Source organism: Varanus komodoensis, unplaced genomic scaffold (assembly GCF_004798865.1).
Source record: "Varanus komodoensis strain SLA01 unplaced genomic scaffold, ASM479886v1 scaffold93, whole genome shotgun sequence".
Lineage (NCBI taxonomy): Eukaryota > Metazoa > Chordata > Lepidosauria > Squamata > Varanidae > Varanus > Varanus komodoensis.
The window spans coordinates 1,434,359-1,448,468 of record NW_025336635.1 but is presented as its reverse complement, the minus strand read 5'-3'; the positions used below and the strand labels follow the sequence as shown (position 1 = coordinate 1,448,468).

At 40.7% G+C, this 14,110-nt stretch overlaps 1 protein-coding gene across 7 annotated transcripts in view; it reads left to right on the top strand.

Moving 5' to 3' along the window:
- RCAN3 (RCAN family member 3) overlaps window positions 1-14,110 on the top strand; it is a 30,571-nt gene that overhangs the window by 11,646 nt on the left and 4,815 nt on the right. For all 7 annotated transcript variants that reach the window (XM_044418841.1, XM_044418839.1, XM_044418837.1 and 4 more), the window contains 3 exons: window positions 1,641-1,887; window positions 10,621-10,794; window positions 13,274-13,445. In XM_044418841.1, the coding sequence (XP_044274776.1) occupies window positions 1,693-1,887; window positions 10,621-10,794; window positions 13,274-13,445 (541 nt within the window). In that variant the 5' untranslated portion in view covers window positions 1,641-1,692. The remainder of the gene's footprint in view (window positions 1-1,640; window positions 1,888-10,620; window positions 10,795-13,273; window positions 13,446-14,110) is intronic.

Below are 14,110 nucleotides of genomic sequence, written 5' to 3'. Positions count from 1 at the left end.
GTGTTATTCATGCAGTGATGATGGCGGTCCCAGCTTTGAACTGAGGTCTCGGCTGAGCCCTGCCCTCACGCTAGCTGCATACGGGGGCTGGGCTCCTGCCAAATACTAATTAGCTTTAGAATCTTCCCGAAAATCGCTGCATGTAGGGGCGAAGAGCCCATATGTGTGAATACACAGATGACCACTCGAAGAACGACCATTACAGGTAAGGAGACCTGTCTTTATCTGTCCTAACCCTCCCACCAATCAGTTTCATCAGAAGACCCCAGGTTCATTGTTTTGGGAGAGGAAGAAAAATGTCTCCCTCTCTACATACCATGAATTATTTGAACACTTCTATCATGTCTCCCCTTAGTTAACCTTTTTCTAAGCTGAATAATTCCAGTTGTCATAGCTGTTTCTCTTGGGGAGCTGCTGCAGCCCCCTAATCATCCTTATTGTCCTTCAGTGCACCTTTTCCAGCTCAACAGTGTCCTTTTTCAGGTACGGCCACCAGAACATAACATAGTATTCGAAGTGTGGTTGCAGCAAAGATTTATATAAGGGAAGTAAGATTTTGGCAGTTCTATTTTCTATTCCATTCCTAATATATGTTATGGGCATTTATTCACATTCTTAGAGAAAAACACTGTTTTACCCATCAGCTACCAGTATTTGGCTTTGGGCATGTATAGCCCACTCCTGTGCTTGTTAATAGGAAATGTATTCCTTTGTTCATTGGAGCTTACTTACAAATTTGTGCGCAGAGCATTGCAACCTGAGCATTCATAATAGTGATCTTGCATTGTATCCTGAGCTTCTTGTCTGCTTGTGTGAATGAGACCTCCTGACATCAAGATTTGGGACGTCTTGCTTTGGTTACATGAACTGCAAAGTACAGCATCCTTACACTGGTGGCTCTGGCAGAAATTGCATTCTGGAACATGGTTGTAATATCATTTTGAAGATAAAACAATACTTGGTTTAAATATACCTGTAGGGCTTAACTGAGCAGTCCCGTGGGGTCCATTGAAGAGAATCCATAGCAGAAGTGCCTGCATGTTCTCTGTTTTGTTCTTTTTCTCCCTTCCCTATTTGTCCTTAAACATGCCTTTTTAAGCTTTTAATTTCTCTGCTTTTGGGAGGAAAGCAGGAAGCTTCCCTAGATCTGCCCTGGCATGGCGCCTCACATGTGCCATAGCTGCATGGGCAGAGGAATTCAGGTTTCTGCTGCAGCAACAAAGGTCCATAGGTTTATAGTGTTAGTGTGGTTTGGCCTTGATCTAATAACTTCAGATGCTTTGCTATCTTTATTGTGCATTTTTATATTTTAATGTTTTGAGACTGCCTGAAGGGGAGCACATTGCATAAATATTTTAAATGATACTATTTATTTTAGCTACTTATGAGCTTTGTTTGGCTACCCTAGTGATAAAATACTGACTGTAGAATGAAACTTGCCATTCACTTTTGAGTAGAGGATGACTCCTTTTAAAATTCTGGAATTGCGTAAGTGAGCTTATGATACCGATTTTAAATGTTAGCTTTCACAAAGATCTGTTTTTTCATATGGAATGACTAATAATTAGAAAGCAGCCACAAGATCTTTCTGGCTAATGTGCTCCTTACAGTTCTCATCTTTTTATTCCCCCCGCCCAAAGGATCCAGCCACAAGCCTGGAACACGGAGAAAGAAAGTCGGTTTGAATGGACAATGATTAGAGATACAATGAAGGCTTGGAGTGACAGTCAGTCAGATCTTTACAGCAGTGACCTGGAAGAGGAAGAAGAAATGATTTTTGGAGAGAATGAGGAAGACTTGGAAGAAATGATGGATTTAAGTGACCTGCCTAACTCGCTGTTTGCTTGTAGTGTTCATGAAGCAGTATTTGAAGTTCAAGAGCAAAAGGTAAGGGGTTATTCCAAGCAACAGGGACAAACTAGTGCTGATCTATTAAAGTGGGTGTAAATTAACCAGAAAACATTTGCTCAAGCTTTTCTTTGGGTCTTAAGCAGCTATATGGAAGGATCTTCTACAGCACTGGTCAACAGCTGATGCATTTTTGGGTAGTAGCACTACCACCGTATCAGTGCATATGAAAAACAAGTGCATCCTTAGAAGCATTTTTGAGCAAAAGAAATACTGTGGGCCTGAAAAGGCTGAAGCGTATTCTGCCATGTTCGGTATCTGTACGTTATTTAATCTGTCAGTCATAGACATTCTTGATGTAGAAGTCAAAACGCAGTGCACAGGTGCTGATTGCGCATGCACCGGAATTTCCCATTGCATGCACAAAATGTCCTAGCTTAAAGGAATCTGGGAATTCCCTGGATGTTCCACGTTCTTGTACTAATATATGTATAGCACTTCCCTATTCATTTTGGCAATTCCTCATGAGCAAATGATGGATGCTCATGAGGTACTTTCACTCTTGCAGGATCTCCATGTGCATTTTTGAATGCATGGAGGTCTTACTCCATAGTTTTTTCTCAATTTAATGAATACAACAAAGTTGAATTTTGTATGAACCAAAATTTAGAGAAGTAATAATAGTAAAATAGTGTTATGAAAAAATGTTATTTGGCTCACTGAATGGCATGGATGGGGTTCTGTGCTGTGCAGTCCTGTGCATGTTCATTCACTGTGGGCAATGGGATTTACATATGAATGTAAGCATTCATATGATGGCAGCCCTGAATTCTGGCCTCAGATACATGTAACAGTAAACCATAGTCTAATGCTGAACTGTTCCTCTGTGAGTAAGTAAAGTCTGAGGCTCACGCACTTTCTTCTCTACTTCCCACACAGGCAGCAGGAGGATATACCATAATTTGGTTTCACTTTCTCAGATTCTGGGCTTGCTGCATAGAAATCAGGAAGTTTTAAAATAAAATTCAGTGTATGCCATGATTAGACCCTTGCATTATCTAGCTGGTTTGTTAAACAAACTAGAGTTACTCTGGCTTATACTTCCTAGTTCATATACAATGACAAGATGGGAAGTGAGGCAGTGAAACTAATCCTGGCAGACATTCTCTTGGCCAAAGGGGATGGGGAAGCATGTGTGTTCAGTTTTGTTCATGTTTTTGGAGGTTTATACAAGTAACGCTAAATACTTGCTATATCTTACATGGAACAGGGATTTGGTTCTACAGACAATGTTACATGATATCTGTTTCTCTAACTTTTGTTACATTATCTTGGTCCTAAGGGGACCCTGTGAATGAAAGTTGTACTTAAGTTTGAGATACACAAATCACTTTCCTTGCCTCTTAACATTTTGATATAAGCAAGCTAGAAGAATTACTCTTATTCCACATTTTCAGCCTTGGAAATAATCCTCCAAAAGTTACTAGACTGAAGGGAAAAATGTCTACACAGGCTAGCAATACCACATGAATGGCCTCCTGCTTAGACCACTTAGTTTCTGTGCTGGGTGCACAGAGTGTTTCATTCCCTGTTCTGGAACAGTTGCTTGTCCGCATGGGATTGGTTGCCTATGGCCACCAGGCTAGCACTTAAAAACAAGGCTGCAGGTTAAATATCAAAACAGATAACACATTAATCCTTGTTCATTAAACAGACCTCAGAACTCAAACTGATTTGCATAGGATGCTTCAGAAGTATTCCAGAATGGTCCTGCTTGGGTGACTTTAAAGTTTCACTTGAATTGTTGAAGAAATGGGTTTTATATGAGCTAATAATGCTTCAGGGAATAAAATGCTACAATTGAGATCAGATCCTACAGTACTCAAAACAATTTTAATATTAAAGTTTGTCACTTAATTTCACAGCAATGCAAATTTTTTTTACCTATACCATCTTTCTCTAAATCAAATGGGTTTCATTCAAGCTGAGACAGAAAAAATACTATTATTACTTTTCATTGTCCTGACAATCATCAAGCAGGGTTGATTATGAGTAGGCAAGCATGTTTCCATGACAGCTCTGTATGAGGCTGAATGTCTTTCTGAAAGAACTCAGATTTATTTTTTATAATATCCACTGCTGACAAAACATGACTCTTCCCTGTAGGTTCAAGTGCTGTGTAAAATACCATTTAAAAAATAAAAGCTTTTTTTTAGTGCACCCTGAAAGGCAGGTTAAAAATGTCTTCGGTAATAATAAATGTCATCCCCTAGGGTGAGATTTAAACTTCTATCAGTTTGAGATGTGAGATAGTGTAACTGAAAACTATAAACTGGGCTTAGGGACTGCAGTCCTATCATTCCATTTGCATTCTGGCTGGGGCTGATATGAGTTGGAATCCATAAAGGTTTTTTTGAACCTTTCTGTTAGAATCAAATGAGTGCAATAATTGATAGGAAATATTTCTAAATGTTTAGCCATCAGTATCAAACTTCTGCTCACAGTATCAAACAAAATGAGCCTTCTCGCTGTCTCTTGACACTTTCCCTGTAGCCTGGAATTCATGCTGTCCGGAGTTCATTTAGCAGTGTGGATATTTGTTGGGGTCAGATACAGGATTCCTGGTCAATCAAACTATCATTTGTTGGTGACAGTACAAGTTTGAGGGCTCTCCCCCCCCCCCCCCCAGCACGCCCCTTCTGCCATCTTCTTTGCATGGTTTATAGAAAGCATTTAAGCCACAGTTTCCCAGTTGGGGACCTAATTTAACAAACCAGGTAGTCTCATTTGCAGCCAGAAGAGAAGGGGAGAGGGGGCATGCATGTTTATTTCCTCTCCAACAAACCATAGTTTGATGAAACATTATGCCTAAACTTGAATTGTGTTTGTGATGGAGAATAGTTTATGCAAATGACAAGTCTGTAGTTATGCTGACTGAAACAATTATTCACCATATGGCACAGATAAAACATATATCCCGTTACATAAGGTAACGATATTGAATTCTAAATAAATGCCCATTTTTCTTAATTTCTGTGATAAACCAGGTGTTTCTGCTGCATTGTTCTTTTCTTAGGTATTACTGGTATTTGTCTTATTTCATGTAAATATTTTAAGAACACTTAGTCTCTTAGACTGCAGTCTTATACACATTTACGTAAAAGTAAATCCCATTGATTTCAGAGGAATTTATCTGAGTAGACATGCAGAGGATTACATTGTGAGAAACTTAAATCTAGAAACTTAAATATGATATTGAGAAATATGAAAGAACTAATTCAGGTGAGTTCTGACCCCTTCCTCATTCATGTGGTAAAGGGAAACATGATCTGGGGCTAGAGAAATTAAAGCATGTAGTATGAAGTTGAAGGGATTTTTACTCAGATGCTCTTGACAGGGTTAAAATGCTAGTAACTAGGAAAGTGGAGCAGTGGGTGCAATTTACTGTGTACCCTATCATATCGGAGAAGGCCTCCCTAAAGTTTGAAACCTCAGTGTCAAAACGGTGACGTTTCACACTGTGGTATAATGGGGCTTGAATATTTATAAATGAAGGATTTACTTAGTAGTTCTGTTTCTGGATTAGGAACAGGAAGGGGAATCTCAAACCGTGAGCTCACTGGGATAGGACTGGGTAGAGAAGTTGAAGTGAGGCACTGGATATTTGAATAATTTTGATTTCTTGAATGTTGTAATCCACTTAGAACTTCTGATATCGGGCAGGAGACAACAGGATGGCATTCAGTGTGGTTAAGTGCATGGTTTTCCACTTGGGGCATAGGAATGGGTGTAATAAGTACAGGTTAGGGGACAAGTGTCTGGAGAGCAGCACTTGTGAAAGGGACCTCAGGGTGCTGGTTGACTGCAGGCTAAACATGAGTCAGCAGTGTGACGCAACGGTCAAGAGGATGAACGCCACCCTTGGTTGCATAGCCAGAAGCATGGCTTCTAGATCGAGAGAGGTATTACTACCACTCTATACGACTCTGGGGTGCCCACAACTGGAGTATTGTGTTCAGTTTTGGGCCCCTCATTACAGGAAGGATATAGCCAGGTTGGAGTCAGTGCAGCAAAGGGCCACAAGGTTGGTGGCCGGTTTGCAGGGGATGGGGTATGAGGCGAGACTGAGGGCACTGGGTCTTTTCAGCCTGGAGAAGAGGAGACTCTGAGGGGATCTGTTGGTGACATATAGGTATGTGAGGGGGTGTCACACGGAGGTGGGTAGAGCCCTGTTCTCCCCTGAAGAGGAGGGCAGGACGTGCTTCAATGGAGCAAAGCACAAGGAACCAAGGTTCAATTTGGATGCCAGGAAGTACTTCCTGACAGTTAGGAATCTGAAGGTATGGAATGGGCTTCCACAGGAGGTGGTTGAGGCCCCATTGGTGAGGGTGTTCAAGGATAGGCTAGACATGCACATGGTGGGCATGTTGTGAGTGGAGCCAGCTGGAGCCTTGGGTCAGACTAGATGACCCGGGAGGCTCCTTCTGACACGTTCTGTTTCTGTGTTTCTATGAGTAGGATAAAAATCCAAATAGATTCATTGTGCCAGTAGTTTTGAAGCTAGGATGCTCAACCACTGTCTGTAGAAATAGAAATGAATTGTTAAAACCATTTGTACCAACTGAAAATAGCTTTTCTTGTGTCTTATTTAATTGTTCTGATGTTGGACACAATTTTTATTTAGCTTCCTTTTAATGGTTAATTATGAGGAAAATGTTTTGATCAAAAATAAATGGAAATTCAGTTTTGGAGTAGGTGTCTCCAATTTGACACTTTCTATCCCTTTCTTAAATAAATCAGTCATTGCCAGAGGTTTCCAACTTTCTGTAATAATACTGACACATGCTGGTATGACCCTATCATGGAAATACTTATCTCTTCCTGCCTTGTATTCTTCCTAGAGCTCATTTGCTTTCTAGTCAAGTCCTGTGCAGTTGTTGTTTCTGGCTCACTGCGTAAAGCAATAAGAGGCAGGGACCCATCCCAGGAATGTTTCACTGCAAAAATAACCTGGTATGATTATTTTGGTCTTGTTTCCTATAATCCTTATTATCTCATCTCAGTAACTGCCTGATATGTTATCCCATAAGCCTGATCTATTCATTTGGCTGCCTCTGCATGTTCATTTCCCAACGTCCTGAAAAACATGGTGACTTAACGAAACCATGCCTCCTTTGCACAAGGTCATTTCAAGCAAATGTGACTGGAGATGATGTAGTGCTGCATGCTACACTGCATATTTTTCTTTTATTGCAAGCATTTCTCTCAGCACACCATTCGCACCTCCCACCCCCTGACCTTGGGGGTCCTTCTATGCCAGAATACTAAGGCTGAAAGGAGGTTAATGGAGAAAGAAGATGTTTATGTTTGGTACTCAGTAGCCCTAGGCACTCACAAATGAGAACTTTCTTGCCTCAGTGGTTCCAGCAAGGGCATATCCATGACATCCCCAACCTGGTGCCCTCCAGATGTGTTTGTCTGCAGAGCTCAGTATCTAGCTGGCCTGGCTAATGGGAAACACTGAGAGTTGTATTCTAACACACCTGGTGAATACCAGGTAGTGGAAGCTAGCATCTCTTAATAGGTGTATGTTGAAATTCCTGAGTCAAAAATACACAAAGAGAATGGAGAAAGCATCTCTCTGCTCCCTAGGAAAGGAGCTGGCAATATGCTATCATAAATCAGATACATATACAATTTTTAAATCAGCGTACTTAACAGCTTTTGGATAGAGGAGGGGGAATTATGTAATAGCTGTTAGAATAACATTCCTGTTGCTGCTTGGATGGGCAGTGCTGGAATACATCAAGCTAAAGTGTGCTTGTTCCTGTGCTGAGGGTATGGTGAGGTATGTTCTTGCTAGATCTTTTCTTTACAGGTTTACTCTCAATGGAGGTGAGGTAATCTAATACCTGTTTTTAGCATGCATATTTCTAGTGTGTTGCTTTGTTTAAAACTCTAATGATATAGTGCACTATAAAGAAACCATTTAGCCATTGAATACAGTGCATCAGCAGATGGACCTTTTTGCATTTTGATAAGGTTTTCCTTAAGTCCCATATCAGGGTTGGGCAACCTCAGACCCACTGGACAAATCAAGGTTTCCTGCTAGCCTTGTCCCTTTTATCTGACCACAAATCATGTGGTGGTTTCCTTGCTTTGGCATTCTTTTCCTATTCTTAAAGTTTAAGAAGTCTCTCCTGAGCCCTAATGTCTGGCAGTAAGAGCTTTGATCTAAAATATGCTGGCATTTTTGCTATTTTACTGTTACCTTTTTGCCTTTGGATAACATCCGTGGTTTGAAAAAGGCTCACCATTCCTGATCAACATAGTTCTACATAGGCTGTTGAAACTGATTAGAAGAACGAGTATAAAAAATAGAGCTTACAAAACTAGATTTTCAAGTATCTTTCCAGATGGAATTACATTTTATTGGTTGGAAAGGTCATGTCATTCTGGGATATTTCTGCCCTGGATTAAGCTGAACTTTTGACTATTGCCTTTTGACTAATCATTGTGAAAAGAGGCCCTAGCTCAGTAGTAAAGGAGATGCTTGGCATACAAGGTCAATTCCTGTCATCTGCAGGTAGAGCCAGAAATTCTGGAGAGCTACTGTCAGTCCATGCCAGTTACCTCAGTGCATGGTCTGGCTCTGCATAAGTTTGCTTACTGCACTTCTTGTAGGGTTGTGGCTTCTTCTTTTCTGGAGCAAATCACCAAATCCTTAACCAAAGAATACTTCAGCTCCTGGTGAAACCAGCTCATGCTTCCATGGTGTAAACTCTGTCCACTTGGATGATATATCTGCTTACACATACAGGAAGAAAAGATAAATTGTGGCCCCTGCAGTTCACGTTTCTGGGTCCACCAGCAATTTGATCTTTTCAAAATAAGCTACATCTATCTGGGGATGGGGAAGGAGATGCATGGCTTTAAATAACTTTCTCTTCTCAGGGCCACATTGTGTGCTGTGTGGAAAATTCAGCATCTTATATGAAAATGCAGGCAAGGGTGAATAGTTAAATAGTTCAAGCAAGGGCAGGCAAACTGGTAGCTTGAGATATTCTGGCCTACAATTCCCAGAATCCCTGGCCATTAACTATGTTGGCTAGAGGAGTTATACTCCAAATGATTTGGACTATATCAGGATGCCCGTCCCTAGTTTATCCCTTTCTCCTGTACCATTTTTCTGATCAAAATAGTTCCATCTGTTGAGGATGGGTGACATTCAGAGCTCACTAGTAGAACTTAAGATCTGTATGTGTGATGTGTTGGTAATAGCTTTCTGTTACATTGCTAACTGTATTCAGACTTTACAAAGGCAGGGACAAATTCCATGTTAACCTAGATAGAGATGACAGCATAACATTGCTAACAATAACCAGCTACATCTGCTGATGTTAGTGGAAGTATTAATGCCACATCCCTGCAGCTTTTCTAGAAGTTTTATGTTTAGCCCTACTTGAGAGTACTTAGTATCTTGAGTAAGATGAAAGTAGTCAGGACTGGGTAGAGACTCAAGTAGCCTGTTTGTGAGCCAACCACATAGCATAGCAGATCTCAACTGTGGCAAGTTCTGCAGTCTCTAAAATGTACTTGCCTCGAATATCCAGTTGCCTCATGAATACGTAGATTTTATGCATGAAGAATGCAGCAGAAATACAACTAAACTTTCAACTTTAAAAAAAAAATCCCCACCTTTTTCACTGTTGTGAGGAACTCATGAAAGTTACATGCCTTGATTTTATATTTACAACAGCCCTGTGGGGTAGGTTTGGCTGAGAATTTGTGACTCACCCAAAGTCATTTGCTTTATGGCCAAGTGGGCTCCTCCACTCTAACCGCCACACCTATTGGCTGGTTGTGTTTTATTGGATGAATGAGGGTGTAAGTTCTTACTCAGTTCTGCATCCACTGCACATGGAAAGTGCTGTACATTCCTTTTCCTTTTACATGGAAAGTACTATGTGACCCAGGCCTGATGACTGGGTAGGAAAGATGAATGTTACTAGGACATAATTTTTACGCTTGTTAGGAGTAAAAACAAGGAAGTTGCTATGTGCCTTTGCCACAAGTGTAAATCCAGTGTGGTCAGCATAGTCCAGTTTTGTAATTTTGAGTCATGAGTTTGAATGTTTTTTTTTTAATTCTTAATGGATCCATGTCATCACCAAATTACCTTTTTAAAAAGTCACTGACCGTGTTTGCATGATTGAACCACAAATGCTATGGCTGAGTGGAATTTCTGTATCTGCCACCTGGCTACAGCTTGTCATGTTGTGTGAACATGGGTGGCTGGAATTGTGCAAAACCCATAGTTTGTTACTGGGTTATGGAAGGGATGTTGGACTGTTGCACATCCCCTGCCACCCATGTTCACACAACATTTTTACTTTTATTCAGCAAAAGGGTAATTCACTTGGAAATGCATTTAAAAGTGAATGGTACAGTTATTTGGAGTGTGCTCTGTCATGCGACATTGATTGTCATGTGCCAATTGACAGACTTTATCCTGAAATATTGATAATAGCCACTAGAGGGCCCTGTGATCATTGTATAATATGCCATTTTATGTATGTCATTGTTTAAAAGCAAGAAGAAACTAATATTCATGTGAACTTGATTCTGTTTGCTGTGTTTTTCTGCTGATGTGCAGTACAGTTGTGGTAAAGATCAACTAAAGAACAAAAGCTCACAGGTTTTTGCAGTGGTAGCTTGCAGTAGTAAGCTTCAAGGAAGCTTAACAGGAAAAAAATATCTTTCTACCCTTAGGAAAGATTTGAAGCGCTTTTCTCAGTCTATGATGATCATGCTACATTCCAGCTATTTAAAAGCTTTAGAAGAGTAAGGATAAACTTTAGCAATCCAGAAGCAGCAGCAAGAGCACGAATAGAACTGCATGAAACAGACTTCAATGGGAAAAAGTTGAAGCTGTATTTTGCCCAGGTAAGTTGTTGATTATTGAGATTCATATCCTGATGTTCTGCTAAAATTAAATCTTGGCTGGTGTCCATACAACCAAGGAATAAAGCAGCTTGTATTAGGGCTCATGCTTTCCTGTATTAATCTTTGTGAATCAGTTATTTATTTTTGAAGTAGAACTTTTAAGACATTGGTAATAAAAAAGGGGCCTAGTTGGTTGCTTGTACTCCAGCAATACAAAGATGGGCTTAGAAACTGTATGCTTTATATCACAAAATCAGTGATTTTTTTTAGTAAATGTTTTTTGAAGAAAAATCTTTCCAAAGAAAGTTTTCTATTTAAGTTACATGATAGCCCAAAGGTTACTCATGAAATAAGGATTAGTTATTTCTGCATAATTAGTTTTCAACTATGTATCATGAGGCTGTATATTGATACAATGCTTAAATGTTTTTGTAAATGAATTCTATTCATTCAAAATGTCATGCTCTTCGAGAGGTTTCGGTAAGATTATTAGGAAGTGTTTCTATCTAGAAGATACTATCACAGATAGTATCACAGTTGTCAAAACTGTGAATGTGTGTCTGCAGAGATTGCATGCCTCTTCTCCACAGCAAAAACATTATAAAATAAACATACAGCATTGACAAAAAGACCTTAATCCCACTGTTCCCTTTGCAAATCTATGTATGCAAAATCAATCCCTGGAGGAGAAAACCTGTAATGACAGCGGGCTGTAAAAGGCACAGTCTGGGAGTATTTTAATGAAGTTCTTCTACCTATGTGTAGCAGGCATGTGTGCAAATTATGTAGAAAACCATGATTTAAATCTAGTCTTACTGACTAGTGATTTACCGTATTTTTCGCTCTATAAGACACACTTTTTTCCCCCTCAAAAGTAAGGGGAAATGTCTGTGCGTCTTATAGAGCGAATGTGTGCGTGCCCGATGCCCGGGACGCTGCCGGCCCGCCTGTACCACGTGGCACCACCTGGCCGGCACGCACTCGGCGCGCGCTGCTCCACCCGCCCCCTCCGGTGCAGGTGAGAGCTGTGTCGCTCAGGGGGAGCGGTGCGGAGGAGGAGGAGCTGCGGGCTTTAACCCACCGGCCGCACAGAGAGACGGACTGCTCACCCCCACCGCCCGGGAAGACCTGCCACCGCTGCGCTGCCCGGAAGACCATCGCCAGCATGCTGCCGGCCCGGCTGCACCACACCTGGCCAGCATGCACTTGGCGTGCCCTGCTCCACCCCCCTCCTCCGGCGCAGGTGAGAGCTGTTAATCACAGGTCGGTGTGTGTTTTCAAATGGCAACCTGTCTTTTAATGAAGCCCATGGAGAAGTGATGGGGAATGTGCCTGTGATTATCAGGAAGCTTTCCATGGATCCCTTCTCTAAAAACTAGGTGCGTCTTATGGTCAGGTGCGTCTTATAGAGCGAAAAATACGGTAAATCAGATCCACCCTGTTATTGCTATTGAATGCTTTAATGCTTTATTGAATGCAACCAGAATAGTTGGTAACCTTGAGGCTCTGTGAGCTTTCCATTGATGTATATAAGTCAGTATGTTCCTTGCAGATGTCCTACACGACTGTGTCAGGGCTGCATGTACTTCATGCTAATGAATAAATGAAAATCTCTACCTTTGCACAAAGCTCAGTATTGAGTAAATATTAAAATAACTTATTTCTGTAACATATATAAATTATCAGAAGTATAAGCCATGTTAGTCTGTTGCTGCAAAAACAACCACCACCAAGCCTTGTGGCACCTTAAAGACAGTGGCAAAAGTCTTCACAGACAGTGTTTACTTTACAGATGCAATCAATTTATATAATTCCTCTCACTTTTCACAATTCCATTTTTGCTTATTCTTCTGCATAATCTTATTTTGACTTTGGTAACCATGGAGAGGGGTCAGACATCTCCCCTCCTACCATCATTGGCTTTCTTCTTCAGTCTTCCCCAATCTTTTCAATTTCAGCAAGCATTAGCCATACACTTTCAGAGAGAGAAACTTTTTTTCTTTTAATAAAATGGCAGGTTTGCATTCAGGTACAAGATTCCGTGCTCTCACAGAATCACGGCATACACACAGTTCTGGATGTATTTATAGCATTGGGTACGAGCTGGGGATCAAATCCTTCCTCAGCCATTGATTCATTGGGTAACCTTCAGCATGTTATCTGGCTACAAAATGACCCAGCCAGTTGAAAGAATGAATGAGATAGGAATGTTTAACTGTTCTGCACTTACAGTAGACATTTTATTAGAGTTCAGTTAATGTGTTCTTAACTGTCTTGCATGGTCAGTGTTTAAACTAAAACAGCTAATTAGGGAAGCAACTATGCATTTAGTAATCAGGTATCTTCAGTCAGTGAAACAAATTTCCCAAGTTCTGCAGTTGTACTGATTACAAAACCAGAAAGACACATAAGAACAATCTGACATGTGAAGATTGTTGTGCTACTTTTCTTACTGTTCTGAGTATATTTGTTCTTTCAGGTTCAGACACCCGGTGAAGTGGGAGATAAATCTTACCTCTTGCCCCCACAACCTGTTAAACAGTTCCTAATATCACCACCTGCATCCCCACCAGTAGGATGGAAGCAAAGTGAAGATGCCACTCCCATGATAAACTATGACTTGCTCTGTGCTGTTTCAAAATTGGGCCCTGGTATGTTTTCTTTCTGCCTTTCTGTTTCCACATCTGTGTTAGTAAAAGTGCCTTGTAAATTCCATGTCTGTGGTAAGAATCCCCTCCAGGCAAGGCAAGGAAACTTTAAAAGATTGACTTGCTTTCTTTTGGGGCCACAAATGATTGACATGGGTTGGTGAGTGGGTCGGCTAGTAAACTTTGTGGACTTACTTGCACAGCCGTGAGAAGAGACTGCATATGGAAAAAAACAAGTGTAAAATTTTAGTCAGAATTCCACAAAGAAGAAATTCCAGTTTTGCAGTTGGAATGACTTGTATAAATTGCACCTTCCACAGTTTGAAGAGATTCTTCCTCTATGGTAGTAGTGTTGGCAGATGCTGAAGGGTTTTTTTCCTTTATGTTTGAATCAGACTAATGTAGCATCTGTATAGTCTAAAGTGCCTGCTCTTGCCTAATCTTGAAAGCTAAGCAAGGTTGGGCCTGGTTGAAATCTGGATGGGTAACTTTAAAATGTTGTGAACCATCCAGAGAGCTTCAGCTATGGGTGGTACAGAAATGCAATATAATGTGATGAAGGAAAATATTGGGTATTTATTTATTAGAGCTATATCCCACCCCATTAGCCAGAAAGGCTCTCTGGATGGATGGATGGATGGATGGATGGATGGATGGATAGATGGAGG